The sequence below is a fragment of the Numida meleagris genome, chromosome 9, assembly GCF_002078875.1.
Source record: "Numida meleagris isolate 19003 breed g44 Domestic line chromosome 9, NumMel1.0, whole genome shotgun sequence".
Lineage (NCBI taxonomy): Eukaryota > Metazoa > Chordata > Aves > Galliformes > Numididae > Numida > Numida meleagris.
The window spans coordinates 851,339-867,719 of NC_034417.1; the positions used below are offsets into that span (position 1 = coordinate 851,339).

A 16,381-nucleotide genomic window follows, 5' to 3' on the forward strand; every position below is an offset into this window, starting at 1 on the left:
AACCTTGTGTTTGTGTTGCTTGTGCTTGGTTCCTCAGCTTGCTTTTAGCTTTTGATCTGGACCTGTGATGGCTACTGGCTAAATGAATGCTTTGAGAATTGCTATTGAAGGCTTCCTAAGAAGCTGAGCTTCACATGTAACTTGGTTCAGCAGTGTTTGTGCTTCCCAAAATGGGGCCTCTTAGAGTCTGAGATGTGTGTATAACTATGACAGTTTCAAAAGATGTCCCTTGTTTACATGGCACAGTCCTGCTGAGTAACTGGGTCTGGTATTCAGGGTAGCTCACTGCGGTGAGCGTGTTAGTGCAGCGTGAGGTCAGAGGTTCACATCTGCACAGGTATCTGTATTTGGAACAAGGAGGAGACTGATAAGCCATTCTAATAAGCCAAACTTTTTTTTTCAGAAAAAAGTTGCTTCTTTCTCTTGTGGCATAGCCCCCTTCTTCAGACACATTGCTGTGTCCTGTGCAAGAGGTGGCATCGCAGCCCCTCTTAGCAGCGCCTCATTGGCCACCTTGCTTCAAAACCAGGTATTCTGGGGAGGTGGCTGTGGATAAAATGCAAGGGAGAAAAGGGCTTTCTTATGACTTGCTTGGCTTTCTGGGTGTCTGAATTACCCTCCACTTTCTGAGGCACCGTAAGCGTGCCTCTTGATGTGGGGAGGGTGTGTGTTAATTCACAAAAGATCCAGCTTTGATTGCTTTGTAATTTGAGTTCAGGGGTTGGAGGGTGGTAATCTCCAACACTAGAGATTAAAAGCTTGGTTATTTGCTTACTGTCTTTATTGCACGTGACGAAAATGACTTGTGCTTGCTGTCAATAATGTTCTATGATAATGTTTTGTTTGTCCCTTCACCAGGGAAGGGATGCCAAGGTTTAACTCTTTTCCAGCAGCTGAGCAGGGTGGAGTAGGAGCTCTTGCTAAGAGGATTCTGCCTGAGCACAGCTGAAGTCGTTGTGGAGTGGAGAATACACTATAAGTGCAGGATGAGAAGAGTTTGTATAGTTGTGCCTGAAAATAGTCAGCTGGCAAAATAACTAACTTCCTTGGGTCATAGTTCAGAGATTTCAAACGTAAGTCTACCTGTTCTTAAAGAGAGCAACAAGAGACTTTCTTCCCAGGTAAAAAAACAAACAAACAAAAAAAAACCCCAAGAACTTGAAGTGATTCTGAAGGTTTCCACTTCCACCTCGTGCTAGGAGCTCTGGGTTGGCCTCTGAAGGGCTGTGCTGAGGAAGCTGTGCGAGCGTGCTGCCCTGATTGAGTGCAGCTGACCTGTTTGCTTGAGCAAAACCTCTTCAGAGCCACAGAGGAAGTGGTTGGTATCTGAACAAGCCCGTGATGTAAAAATCACAGGAGGGCACACTTGATTCTACTGTTCTTGTGCTGCTTTTATGCATGCGTGGATGGGGATGAGATAGAGTGAAGTACTTCTCTGAGTCATTTCATTCCAGGTAAGGGAATCAGTGGTTAAATGTGCTGCTTCTTCCCAGCTATCAGCCAGCTTGCTGTTTGACCCTGTGCAGTCGCTTTGCTCTGTTTTCTTGACCTGAAGTTGTAGTGGTTGAATGGCTGGCAGCAAAAGAAATTGTGTGAGCTTGAGGCTCAACTTCAGTGGCCTGTTTGGGGTGCGTATAGAGTTCTAGGTGTGTATGTAACTTCTGAGAGTGCTGTTCTGATGGCTGTTGTAAACTCAGATTCCCTCTGCAGCTGATAACTTGGGATTGCACGTTGTTGTGTAACAAAATAGAAAAGCAATCAGCATTCCTTTGTCTGGTGAACAAATGTGGAGAGGGATCTTGGGGGGGAATAGGAGAATTCTCATGAGTGAATGGGCTCCCTTGAGACACGGGGTGAGAAGAATAAGGGAAGAATAAGTGAAGTCTTAACGATTTACATCCTGTTGCAGCTCTGGGATCTGAGAACCAGGGAGGTGGAAGGAGTGGTCTGGAAACAGGAAGACTTAAGGACTTTGTTTTTGGAATAAGGGGGCGTATGTGTGGGATCTATGCCTTGAGGGACCCGAGGAGAAGGCTCCCAAGGTGTTGTGAGATTCCAGAACAGGAACTCAGAAGTGACAGAGCTTCACCCATCAGTGTATTTCAAAGCTAGATTGAGTGCTGACTTTTTAATAAAGAGCTGGGAAGAGCACTCCAGCATGTAGTTGGCTGCTTGATTTCTCTTCTGGGAGCTCTTGCAAACTCTAGTAAGCCCAGGCAGTAAGTTCTTGCTGTAAAATGAAGAATGCAGGTTCTCATTCTGCATTCCTCAATAAGTGAACCCAGTAGGTGCCATTAATGTGAAACTGGTTTTTGTGTGAAGTGGAAGTCTTCAGAGCGTAATCCTACCTGGTACGCGCATGCAGAAGTATTAAATAGCAATTTCTAATTACTATGAACATCCAATGAACAAACATGTTTAATGTCCTCGTTTGTGTAATTAATAATACTTCTGTGATTACTTGAAGGGCGCTCTGAGCAACTTGAGGTTTTGTTTTTCAGTTTTATAGATATTTTATGTATGCATTAGCGTATTCAGTAAAGGCTCTTCTGATGCTCATTTTTTATCTTACTTGGAAAAATTATGTATTTGAAACTTCCTTATTCATATTGCTAAGAGCTGAAATTAATAATTGAAGATATTTTTATGTTTGACAAAGGTAGCTCATAGTAAATATAAGTGTAGTTAGGTAAGACAATGAAGATGAAGTGTAGCTTGATACAGGTCTTGAACTGTTGCATTTAAGAAATGAAAGATAACTTAACTTCAGTTGGGAAGGTACGTTGCAGGTTTCCTGGTGCTACCAGGAAGCTGCTAGGAGGTGAACATGGCGCAAAGACCTGGCAGTGATTTTTGGGATGCCTGATACTGAAGCTATGCAGAAGGAGCATGCTTAGGGATGTTTGGGATCCGTCATCCACAAGCCCGGGAGTGTAATTCCCTTAAATGAGAAAAAGATGAAAAAATGGGAGGGATTTCTTATTCTCTCCAGTTGCTTCATGTTTGGTCACTGTTGTGCTGAATCCCAGTAGAATGCTTCTTTAACTCAAGTGTGCTCAGGTAGGAAGTGCAGCAGATGAAGGCTGCGGTTACAATTGCGTGTTCTTGGAGGATGTGAATGAGAATGAATAAGTGAATTGCCAGATCCTTCATGCCTCCAAAATGTCCTTTCTTTAGTGGTGGCTTCTGTTTGAGGTGTGAACAGGCAAAATCACTTCAAGTAGAAATTCTGGCTCGTAAAATGGGATGTTGGTGGGGCTCTGTTTTGCTGGTTATAGAACTAACTAAGGCTAAATGAGTGTAATATGGTAAATAAACTGCAAAGTCATCATTATAAATGATCTGAGCTAGAAGAGGCTTGCTGGGGAAAGGATGCTGGCAGACTTTCCTGGTGCAGATACAGCTTCTGCCAGAAAAAAAGTGCTTTTGCAGGTATAGCTTATTTTCTGTGGGGAAGCGATATATTCCATAACCACATCTGTTCTGGGGCTTTTGCCAAGATAAAAATGTTGCCAAAGATTATATCCCCAAGATGTATCCCTGATGATTTCATGGATCTATCTAGTTTAAAAGTGTTAAGATCGCTAATTTTGTTTGTTTTTGTAGGCTACGGCATGGGCACTGCCAGGGTAGGCTCGCTTCCTGTTTCTCAGCGTGACACCATGTGTGTGCCAAACCACATACAACCAGTAGCCAGTGTGTAAAGGAGCCCAGGGCCTTTATGCAGCGGTGGGGAAATCAAGTCAGCCCAAGCGAGATGTTTTTTTTTCCCTAAAGAATTGTATGTTCATTGCTGCCTTGGTGAGTGGGGGAAATTTCCTCTCTGTCCAAGCGTGCCAGAGAGGGAACGGCTTGTCAGATTTGTGCTGCTTTAGGCAAGGGTCAGAATCTGAAGCAATAAGGGCCAGAGAAGAGAGAGATGTCACATTTGGATCCTCACCAACCATAAGCCTGGAGAGGAAAGATAAGATGAAGGATACGAAGGATTTCTGCTCCCTAAAATTTCTCTTGTAAAATGCCACTGGCAACGTTCTTCCACTAAGTCTGTATTTCTCATCCCTGGTGGGTCTCTGGAGGGGTTAACAGTTACATACCCTGGTGACTGTGAATCAAAATGCATTAGGGAGAACCTGATCTCTGCAATGAGAGTTTTTTTTTTTAGTTGGGATAGTTTTTGTTTAGCTTTTCTGGTCAATTTTTAACTTAATTGATTTTTGTGAGTGCTACTTGTATGCTGCTCATCAAAGAAGTTACTTTGGCTTACCATTTTCTACTACTTGTGTATCTTCTTTGTTAGAAAATGTTAGTTGTGATGTCCTGATTGAGGACATGGCCTGCATAGGCGTGTTATTTATTGGAAGGTTTTTGCACAGTACTTCACCTCACAAGTACTGGTGAGTCCAAGAGCTCTGACTTTGTCTACAGAAGTTAGCCTTTGCTTTTGTTCTGATTTCTTCTCAGAAGACCAAAGCACTGAGTAAGCAAGCACTACCACAGCTGCCAGGTGAGAAGCATCTGTGTCCACCATGTCTTCTGGGTAAAGGTCTGGGCACAGATGCTATGGTTTGTCATGGAAACCATTGATTTTTGAGGAGTTGTTGTGATGGCAGTGAACTCGAGGCAGCCCATAGTTGGGTTGTGTTATCTTTCACCTGTGATAAACGTCTCATCTGTCTGTGCCCTGCTGGTATAGATGCTCTCTGTGAGTGCCCACTAGCAGAAGCGGATGGGAGACAGATTGACTGACCATTTGAGTCTTAAGTGGTGTTGGGGGACACATTAAGGTTGAATATCCTTGGGATGTGATCCTCTACTTGTGCGCCATCTGAAGACAAGTCGCTCTTTCCTTAAGCATCACCTGGAGGAACTGTTGAGACCAGCAAAGGAGTGGTCTGAGAGGCCAGAGGCTTTTCCAGAGAACTTGCACGCTTAATGCAGAAAATCAGTTGTTATTGTTTTGGCATACGTTTGACCCTACAGGCGTGCTATGGAAACTGTCAGTGGGGGAAAAGGAACACAAGTTGTCAGGAATTTACCCTTTCCAGTTTGTGTGTGGTGCAGTGGGTGTCAGAAATCACAGAATTGTAGGGGTTGGAAGGGACCTCTAGAGGTCATCAAGTCCAACCCATGTGCAAAGCAGGCTCCCTACAGCAGGCAGATGTTCTCTCTAGTTGTTTGCCTGACTTCTACTCACTTGAGGTATGCAGTGGCGTTATTTTTTTTTTAATATACAGTGTTCTTTCTTCAAAAACTGCCTAGTGTTTTGACATCATGACATGCTATGTACTGCGTACCATATACTGTTCAATAACTCTGGGTCAGAACAAAGTGGAGTTGGGTGAGAATCTTTGTACCGTGGACTCATCGAGGATGGGGGGAAAAGTCTGGAGGAGCAGTTGTGTATAATGTCAGGAGAGGATGGGAAGTGATGAACCCATGGGTCCTTTGACTTCAGGGTTGCCCTTATACAACATAGTCACTGGGTTGTACACCGTTTTCTTCCTCTGCTGTGGAAAATCTTAAGGAGCCACTGAAATAGTAAACTGAGTGAACTATATAAAAATGATACCAGCACCTTCTCCTACTCTTAAGGCAAGTCTTTGCGAATTTGTGAGTGGGAGGCAATGGGCTGAATTACCCTATTTTGAAGCATACCCGGCACCCATGTGCTCCCACTCCGGTTCTCTTGGCGTGTCAGCTGTAGTCACTCAGCGGCAACTTGGGAAACTATAGATGTGACACATTGGGATTTCTCATTATGGGATCCACCAGAAGGAGCGGAGTACTTGGTGTGATGCTGCCTTTGGGGGCAGTGAAACTACAGCACTCTGTGATCCAAGCAAATTGGAAGCGGGGCGTTGTTTGTGAAAGCGCGTCTGTTCAGAGACCTCAGGTAGCGTAGAGGGGCATGACTTGTCCACGTTCACAGTGCCTCAGCCTGGGGGTCTTTGTTCCGTAAAGGGTTGCCTTTGTTCCTAAAAGATGCAGCAAAAGGAAGTAAAAGCCAAAATGTTCTTCAACTGAAATGTGTCAATTAGGGATTAATATCTCTGTCAAACTGTAGATCTCCTGGTATAGGGGCAAACATAATTGAAACATTCAGTACAACCTTCCCTGGCATGTAGCTGTACGTCTGTTGAGCTGCTGGTTTGTTGAGCCTCTGCAGCTGCTGGAGAATGCTTGAAGCATAGCAAGCCCATCCAGTGTTCTTTTATTTAGGAGTATTACAGTGTGAATTCAGCTTTGGCGTTTCCAAATTTGCTAATTCATCTCGGAGTTGTTGCTTTAGGATTTTTATTTCAGATTTAAAAGCTTTGTTAGACAATGGATTTTTGTTGTGGCTTTTAATCATTAACCTGAAAACTTTCCAAAAGGCTCCGAGAAAATGTGAAGCAGCTGACTGCTTCGTTTTTCTCTCTTGAACCAATTAACTCAAGTAATAGAGTTTTCTCCGAAGTTGCTTTTTATTATCTTCCTCTGGTAGAAGAGTGTATGTTCATCAGCTAGAAACCATCAGCAAAGTACAGATAGGTTACTACAAACTGGGATCTTGATATCAAGCTACAATTTGATGCCATCACATAGTGGTACTAATTCAACAATTCTGCAGAACTTAATTTTCAGAATTAGAGATGATGTGAAAAGGGGCAATTAATGAGGTGAAGTAAGATGTCGGAAGCCAAGGAGATGAGGCTGAAGCTGATGGATGTATTGGGGGAAGCTGCCGTGGATAGCAGCTAGGACAGCGGCGATAGATGGGGAGGAAGCCTGGCTTCATGCTGAGTTGGTTGGAAGTGCAGGAAAATGTTAAATTTGGGTGATTCTAAGCTAGAAACTCTCTCTTAACATGGCTTCCGTGCAATTGTAGGATGCAAAGATCGTATCCTCAGTGGGATGTAACGTGAATAGTACTGGTTTCTTCTCTTATTACAGTTTCTGGCAGACTTTGGAGGAAGTCCACGTGTGTTTGTTGCATCAGCCCCATAAGCTTGACGTGGTTGATGGCAGAAGTGCACCACAATACAGATTTCTCCCAGGCCTCAGGGGATGGCAGAAGAGAGAATGGATGAGCAGTGGTGGACTGATGCATTCCGCTGCTGTCCTCATCTTCTCACGGAGCGCTCTCGCGGTCTGTAACTGAGCCTGGCTATATTAGGTTACACAAAAGTTTGGTAGCAGCTTCTCAGAGCACTTGGTGTTCTTAAAAACTAGTGAGTCTGAAGATAAACCCTTCAGGAGATCAACTCCTAGAAGTGCTCCGCACTTAGATCTCATCTTCTGCATTTGGTTCCTGGGAATTTTATTAAGCTGCTAGAAATGGGTTTCTGTGTTGGTGAGATTTCCTGCAATTGTCTGGTGAAGGAATAAAGGTGAATGGATCCTCCCAAACAAAGATGTTTCAGCCCACTTGTAAAACAATGCAAATCTTCTGGTGACAGTGCTGCTGTAATACAAGTTTGGCTAAAAGCTTTTCTAAAACACTTTGGACTCTGCATGTTTATCCCTAAGGTTACCTGCACGGGGCTGGGAGACACGAAGCGAGGAGCAGTGGTGTTAGAGGAGGTGACCTAATTCTTGCAGAACTCAGTGCTTTCAGTGCTGACTTTGCTACTGGCTGACCAAGGAGGCAGCCACGCGGTGCCAGGTGTGTTTTGTTGGTTGCTCTGTGCTGCAGGTGGAGAACGAGCTGTCGGTCTTCAGAGGGCAGTGACAGTGTAAGCCTAGCAGTGTTTGCAGAAACTGAGTGATTGTTGGGGTGTTTGGCTCCTGATCGGTGGCAGGATTTAGTGCAGATGAGTGCCTGTTGCTGAGCCATCCCTTGCAGCCTGGAGCCATCCTGAGAGCAGTGGGGACAATGCACGTGGTGCATCCATTGCCGAGCTGCGGTGAAGGCAAGACAGAAGTCTGGAGTTGACCAAGAAATCTTCCAAACCTTCTCACGGTGAAACTGCTCCCGGTCCCCTGGCTGCCATCAAATGTGGCACGTTGGTTATTTTGGTTATTTTCCCTTCTGTTGGGCGTTGTGCACGGCGGTGGGAAGCTTTGGAGATGCCGTTCGATCCTGCACGTGCTCAGAGGGCAGCTGCAGTTTCCACTCCGTGCTCCTCTGCTGGCAGGCACTGTGTTTTTCACTGATGAAATATTTACAGTGGTGGCATGACACCAAGCAAATGTCTGCCTGGTTGTTTCACATAGGTGGAATTTTGACCTTTTTTTTTTTTTTTGCAACCCTTTGCTTTTCCACCAGCGCGTGCAGTGTTTCACTAGCAAGCAAAAGTCTTCATCTTTGCACTCAACTGCTTACTTTGAAACCAGGTGTTTTCCTTCATAAGTGCTGGAGCAGCTTTGTAGAAAACCAGACTGGAAGCAGCATCAAGTTCATATCGATGGGACGAGTCTGAGCAAGCTGCTGCGGGTAGGAAGTAGATCCCGCAGCTGGGATGAAAACTCTTGCCATGATTAAAAAGCAAAATGGAAAGCCATGAAACGGAAAGAAACAAAATGAATTTATCAATGCCAAGCGTGAAGGAGGTGGGAAAGTCTTCTGCTGGAGAACGAGGCTTAAGATGAGCTGTTAGTAAATGGTTTTTATCTGGAGTGAACGCTCCAACTGGAACAGCAGCTTACTCCCAGCACGTGCTGAGAAGCTGGAGTCTGAAAGATGCCGTTGTCTGGAAAAAGCAGCGGGAATGAACCATGCAGCTTGTTGTGACAGATGAAAACATGAATGGATGGAGCACTGCAAACTGTCATTCAGCAAATTGCTCTGCTTGGAAATTGAGATTTAAGCCGATGTCCTCATAATCTTTGATTTGTAATTCATTTAGTGTTTTTGCGCATCCAGGTTCCTCCTTTCCCTTTGTGCCTTTATTTAGGCAGCCGAAAAAATTGAACTCAGACACTTGTGACCCAATTTCTGAAATCCTGCTAAATCAAGGAGTTTTATTTCAATTTGTGATGCTTCTTGGGAGAAGTCCAGATGTGACTTCCAAACCTTTGTAGCTTCCCTCTGTATCCTGCCGGCATTGGCGTGTCAAAGTATCATGGAATAGATACAAATGGTAAATGTTAATACCTCCCCAAGGAGCGAGGAAGTGGAGTCGGTTTGAAGCGGTTTGGGACCTGGCTGCTTTGTGAACGTGAACAAAACCCGTGCTGCAGCCTGCCTGCCTGCGTCTGGCTGGGCAGAGCTCGCCGTTGTGGTCGCTTGATGTTGTGACAGCGCGTCTCTGAGTGCCCGGAGAATTTCAACAAAATGGCTGCGCTCCTCAGCTCTCGTTTCTCTCTGGATCTCAACAGGCTCGCTGCCCTGAGCTCCAGGCAGTCGTCCTCGGCTAGACGTGCAGAATTTAATAGGTGCCTGTTGTAAATGGGATCTATTTTGGCTTTCATCAAACCGCGTCTGACTGAGAACGGAGCGCCTGAGTGTGTTAGCTTTTCCCTGGTTTCCCAGCTGCTTCTGGCTGCTTCACTCATTCGTTATTCTATTTTTCTTCAAACAGAAAATGCCCTTTGTAAGAGCAGGCTTCTCCCCATGCAGTAGTAATCCTGTCTGAGCGGTGCTGGGGCCTGCTGGTGGCTAATCCCTGCGGGGCGGCAGCCAGAGCGTAATCCTGCGTGCAGGTGGGAGCCCGTCAGGACGGGAAGGGAGACACTGTGTCAGCAGCATCCATGGAATGCTTTGGCAATCCTTGCAGGTGTCCCAAGTGACTGCTGGTGTTTCTCACAGTGGCACTGCTGCGGAGCAGTAGCAGAACCAGTATCAAAGTGGAGGTTGGAACTGAATTATTTTGGTGTCGTTTTAACCCTGGATACAACTGAGTGTGTCTTAGGACCCAGTCAAGTGCTGGGATTTACACAGTCCAGAGCTGCTCCCAAATAACTGTGAGAAGGATGTGTGTGCACGCAGTTAATGCTGAGCAGCTGTTACTGGCACTTTTCAGGTGTGCCTGGCCATAAATTAGGCCAATCCCTCATGCCAGAGCTTTTTGCATTTGCACTTATCTGGGACTTATATTATGCAAACCAAGCCTCTCATCTCTGCCTCCCTCCTCTCCTTGGGTCCTCCCTGCATGACACAGGCGTGGATTAAATTCCTGTGCACAATATAACAAGGACAGAGGGGTGTTAGTCCTCTGTATCAGTGAAACATCTAGTGAAGTTTTACATTTCGGATTGTGGATGGGCCAAGCAGCTATTTCTGGTAGGAGCTTGTTGTGCTGCTGCTGTTTCCTTTTTTTATTCAGTTAAGATGTTGAACAAATTGTGCCATAGCTACGGGAAGTTGAAGCCCAACAAGCCACTGAGAACTCCTTATTTATGTTGGATTTGCCTTGCGATGCTTGATATTCACTGCAGACCTATTTATTTCCTTGCTAACAGTATAACTTACCCTTCAGAACAGGGAAAATTGTCTGTCTTCCTCCTTTGAAAGAGAAAACTCAGGCACTGCATGTGTCACTCTTTAGCCTGCTAAGCAATTAATAGGTAGTCCCAGCTTGTAGCTATAGAGTGTGGCATGGGTGAGGGACTTGAATAATCAAGTGCCTTACAGGCGTGTATGTCTGTATTGGGGCTGGTACATGAAGCAGATCTGCTGCTTTGAGGCAAGACCTGTCCTAGAGAAACAGAGATTTCTTCAGAGCACAAGTTAGAACCAAGATCACTTACCGATCAGCTTGCTTGCTAAAAAGTGAGTTTTCACCTTTGATTACGTAGCTCACTTAAGCGTGCACGCTTCCTAGAGCTATTATGAGTTTCTAAAGCTGCTTTTCTTTGTGTGGGTTTTCTAGGCTGGAAGATTTTCTTAATTTGGCCTTAAACTGTACTGGCATTGATGAGCATATGAACACACTGAGGAGGGAAGGAGTGTGATTTCTTATAGCAAAAACTGCAAGGCTAGTTCTTTGTGCTCACGCTTCAACTCTGAGGTTCTGTTTCAGTGAATATTGGTGTTACTGCTTGAAGATGCTGTCCTGCTTGTCCCTAGCTCCTTATTCCTGCCCTGTCCCTTCTGCTGCTACAGCTATCGGTGTAGTCAGGCAATAAAAGAGGCTGGGGGACTGACTGGGGGGAAAAAGTCAGTTTCCAGGTTGGTAATCCACAGTGTTGCAGCATAAAAAAAGTAAAGCGGTACTCTTGTGGGATGGCAAGTGCAGGATGTGAGGGTGGGACTGCTCCTTGGGCTGGCTTCTGGCAGCTTGAAGTTTTAGCTATAGCCTGCAGGTTCTGAAATCACATTGCTGTTTCGTGTCCTACTTTCAGCAGCCTCAGAGCGTCCGTTGAAAATCTGCCCCGAGGCAAACTTCCATTTTGGTGTCGGATGGCAGAGGACACGCACCCAGTCCTGGGGTGCTTGCTGCTGCCTGCCTTTGTGTGTGGATGGTCCTCAAAATGAGCTGGAGCGGCTTGGATTTAGGGAATTAAAACACAGTCTGGGGTGTAACAGATGGATTCTATTGGGTTTCTTGTCTCATATGGCCAAACTCTTGGCTGGAAGAGAGAGGTGAAGTTGGGGGGAAAGACTTGTAGAAGGGAAAATTGACTTTACTTCCAGACTGGTTGGTCCTTCCTGCATTGTAGCAACATAAATGCAGGATGCTGTGTAAGCACGTGGGACATTGAGATGTTGGACCTTTTCTATCTGCCCGGACAAACTATTTTCCAGTGTGTGCAGACATAATTTGTGCAGACAACACGTTATCAAACACTGACATCCTTATTTACTTATTTAAAACTTTACCTGGGGTTTTCATAATACCATTTTAACTTGTTAAAACAGTTATTCAATTTTCTTTTTCCTTCTAGAACCCAGCAACTATCACTCGAATACTGCTTAGCCATTTCAACTGGGATAAAGAGAAGCTGATGGAGAGGTAAGCAGCCACATTGCACGTTTATCCAGTCATAAATGCTTCTGCAGGCATAATGTGTAAACAGATGAATCGCACAGTGTGTGGCAGAAGAATCTCTTGTATAAGCTCTAAATGTTTCCTCCTTTAGGAGGAATGTTTTCCTCTTACTGGCTGGGTAACTCCTGGCTTTAATGCTAATAATGCCTGTTAGGCTTCAGAGAAGTTTTGGGAGTTAGTTGCCCCTTGGAAGAAGGCAGACCTTGGTTTGATTACCTGCAGCCACTGGATTTTTGCACTTTGGACTAAAGCAAGCAGGAACAGGCTCTTGTTATCTTGCAACTGTTTTGGGTTTGGATTTAGTTACTTTTTGCATATCATCCTAGCGTGCATGTTCCTGACTTGTTTATTCTTCAGCCTTGCCAAAACCAAATTCATCTTGACTGATGAAGGGTGCTGGTGTAGTGTATCTGCCTTTGTCTTCACCTTTGCAGCACGAGGGTTTTTTTTTTTTTTGCATGGGGTGTGTGTATAAATAATGACTGGAATACTGGCGCTCTCTGAGCAGAGCAGTTTATGGCTGCTTCTCATCTTTGGTGCCTAGCTCTTGGAGAGTAGTGCTGGTAAAAGTACTTTCTGGTTTGCTGGGTTGAACCCAGCTGCAGTGGTAATGCACCTTTTGGTTTTCATTATTTTGTTACACCGTTGTTTCTGTTGAAAACATCTTAAGGGAGCTAGAGAAGTTGGCTTGTAGGAGCTGGGGGAAGAATTAGGCTGGACCAGAAGGAGCAGAGCGGTGGAGGCTGCGCAGTGACTTACGGGTGGTATTTGTACCAAGTGTTAGGGTGAGGACAGAAGGACCCTGTAGGATTTCTTTGTTACCATTTGCTTTACTCAGTGATCAGGGTAGGGGAGGGCTTTGCAGTCTGTAAAGCTGTGCGGAAGGAGTTGTAGTATTGCTAGTGGATACCAACTAGAAGAGCAGCAGTTCTGCAGCAGTCCACTAGCTGGTGGTTCTGTAGCTGAAATGTTTTCTGATGGGGTGAACGGTGGCTTAACGTTTTCAGTTAGTGCTGTTGCTGAGACATCTCTTTTGTTTGGCTTCGATTTTTTTCTGAACTGTTTTTTTTTTAAGCTTTTCAGTCTTTACTTTATTTCTGTTAGATTGATGACCTTTATTAGGCAGTGCTTGGAGGTATATGAAGGCTTTGTGTTATGGCTGAATATAGTCTCTTTGAGGCTATTTAAATTGACTACAGCTGTTAAGCATTCAGATTTAGTTCCTTCTGTGTAACTTCTGTCTCTTCATTCTTTGTCTTTAAGGTTCTTGCTCTGGTTCCTTTGGTTGGACTAAAGTTCACTCTCCCTGGCTACCTCCATCTCATTTAGAGACACCCCCACATAAGTGTACCAAACCATCATTTGTTTACTCAGGATTTTTTTTTTTGCCCTTCTCAGTGAAAGTTTGCTTCATTGAGTCTGCCATTGATTTGAAAGCAAAACGAACTTGGGCTGGGCATTTTTGTTGAAGGGGGTGTCAGCCACTTCAGTGGGAGGTATTGTTAAATGAAGGCTTTTACAGGTTGCAGCCAAAACATACTAAGTACATGTAAATATTTACGAAGTTCACAGATGAACGTTTACTCTCTGTACACATTCATTAAAATACTTATTGTAATTCTATAGGATTACCCCTGTGAGAAATGTAATATGTGGCCCTTGCTTATGTGGAACTGTTGCGTGCTAGCCATAGTTCCAGTGGTGATATGCTGATACCCCACTGGATTAGAAAAACACAACGGTGTTTTCTCTCAAGTAGCTATTGCTGCTTTCTGTCACTTCTTCATCAGACAGCTATCACCAAGGCCATGGCAGCCCTCTGCTGACACTCTCCACGTTCAGCCAGGAGCAGGATGCTGACAGCTGGCTCTTGATAGAGTGGGGAAGAAGATGTTGTAATTGCTGTGGTATTAGGGTAGGAGGCAAGCGATCACTTGGACAGCCAGGATGCAAAACAGTCAGTATGAAATGGTGATGGAGCTGGAAGTGAAGCCATGAGCTAGCTACAGATGGTATCTCTTATTTTAAGCACTTGAGCTCTTATAAATTTGGCCTCTTTCACTCCTAATAACCATTAGGAAAGCTTCCCGGGAAGTTCCTGTTGCTGCCTGCTGTTTGGATGGGTTTACTGCTTGCTCAGATATAATGTTTGGGTGCAGTTTTTGGTATTTGATGGCACACCAAGCCTGAGCTTGAGCTAGGTCGCTTAATGGTGTGTAGAGAGAGCTAGCCAGCATCTCTTTTGCCCTAGTTCATCGTGAATCAGCAGGACCTGACAGGCAGCTGTATCAGTATTTGCCTGTGGCAGAGCAGATAAACTTAAGTGGCTTCTTTTTTGATAAGTGTTGGGTGTTATTTACTAGGGCTCGTGAGATGGACATTTCCGTATTTTAAAACATGAAAACCTCTTCATTGCTTTGTTGTATTGTTGCACACGGTTTTTAATAAGCAGGTTACTGTTGTCTGTGACAGCTTTGTCATGAAATAATTGTATGGAGTTACTAAAAAGGCAGGTGTGTTACAGGTATTTATTCCACTTGCAGTGAAGTAATAGCCACAACTGAAACTCTGCCTTATCTGCTGATGAAATACTAATTATTTGACCGGGTCTGAAAGCCAGATTGGTGTTTTGGAGTGGGATGGTCTGAAGAATAGAAGTGGGCAGTGGAGGAGATGTTCCAGTTTCTGATGTGCTATGCATGTCTTTGGGAAGATGTTAAATTGTTTTAAAGATAATTAATTCAGCATATAGCCAATGCCTAATTTAGTTGCTAGAGGTACAGAGAGAAATGCTCAAGTCCAGCACAGGTGCTTCTCTGAGTGGCTGTCTCTGCACTGGTGTCACCTGGCTGGCTTGGCTGCTAGCTCCAGTTGCCTCTCCTTCTTACTTTTGTGGTCCTGTCTGTAGGTCTGCCTGTCTCCTTTCCTCGGGGCATGTAAGTGCTTAAGGCTATTCAGCAGGACTGAGCAGGTTAAAAAAAATATATATATAGTAAATACTGTTCATGGTCAGGTATTTGATATGAAGGTGCCTTTTATTGTGAGTATACTGATTCTGTGACACTTACAAATGTCCTTTCACTAATAAGTAGCCCAAAGTGTGTACTAAAAGCTTTTTTTTTAGTAGAGAGGGTTTTCATGTTAAATATCCCCTTGGATGGAATTTGATTATGTCTAGAAAACTGTCCTTAGGCAGTTTCCAACAGCAGCATCTTGGTTTTGGTAAGCAATAAAGAAATTATAGAAGAACTTGAAAAGTATTTTCACTTGTGTGGCTGTTCAGTGCAAAATAGCAGAGAAAGCAACTCTATCTGTAATGAAATAAATGAACTTCAGTAACTGGTTGTATTAGTTTATCAGTCAGTTCTATTGAGCAAAATCTAATGTTGAATAGGCCATAATAGTTCTTGAATGCCATTAGTGGTACAATTACTGGATTTCTGTGGTGTGGAGAGAAGACAGGCATAAGAGATTTAATTGCTAGGCCTGTGTGAGTGAATACCAACATCAGAAGGATGGTAGAGGTGCTGTGCTTCTCCTTCAGGCTGAAAAGGAGGATGGAGCTATGAAGAAGCAGCCCTTAAATAGCCAGAGCTTTAGGAATTGTGCCAGAGCAGTCAAGGGAATGAGACTTTGGGGTGGAGGAACAGTCTGCAGTGAGGATAAGGCACAAAGCAAATCTTCCAGTTTCCATTCAGAAATGATCATTGCCCTGTGGCCCACGTGAATCTGGTGGGGCAGAAAAGGAGATGACCACGTGTGCAGGACAAGCTGGTGTCAGGGCATCCAGGTGAGTGGGACAGAAGTGGTGGGTGGAGGGATTGGGATAACAGTGGAGCTTCCAAGGAAGATAGATGGGAAATTAAAGGCTCTTTCTCCTAGGTTTCACAGCAGAAATGATGGCATGGATGAAATTAAATAGGAGGGCATATGTTATAGATACAGGACTTAAGGTCTGTGTGGAAATTCGTTACTCAAGAGGGGAGCAGCAGACTAGATGGAACCTGTTAATAAGACCCTTACTGGTTAATTGGGGAATGAATGTTTGTTGACGTTAACTAACTGCTTGGCACAAATCTGTCCAGGGCATTCAGTTCTGAGGAAAATCCAGATGTGGTATAGGAGAAAGACAGCTGGGAGGATCATAGCAGTGGAATTAGTACAAAGGATCACAACAGGCCTCATCAACAGAGATGGAGAAGAATGTGGAGTTTCTAGTAGATGAAAAATGTAGCTGCTAGCAAGGAGCTCTTGAGAAGGGTATGCATCCCTTAGGATACTCAGGTGAAATCGTATGAGATTGCAGTGAAATCTTGTTTGGGCTGCATTTATTTTCTCGTCTTTGATTTGAGAAGAATGAATGGAGATGGAAAGCAGCTGAGAAGCTGTGTTGGGACGGTGAAGGAAGCTGAGGAAGAGTGTTACACGAGTAGCAGACAGCAGAGCTGGCGAGGCTGCCACAGCTAGCA

At 44.5% G+C, this 16,381-nt stretch overlaps 1 protein-coding gene across 1 annotated transcript in view; it reads left to right on the forward strand.

The window, feature by feature from the left end:
• The window catches only part of ARIH1 (ariadne RBR E3 ubiquitin protein ligase 1), a 47,320-nt gene that overhangs the window by 6,194 nt on the left and 24,745 nt on the right, over window positions 1–16,381 (forward strand). Inside the window, exon 2 of the mRNA XM_021407027.1 lies at window positions 11,809–11,876. Within this exon, the coding sequence (XP_021262702.1) occupies window positions 11,809–11,876 (68 nt within the window). The remainder of the gene's footprint in view (window positions 1–11,808; window positions 11,877–16,381) is intronic.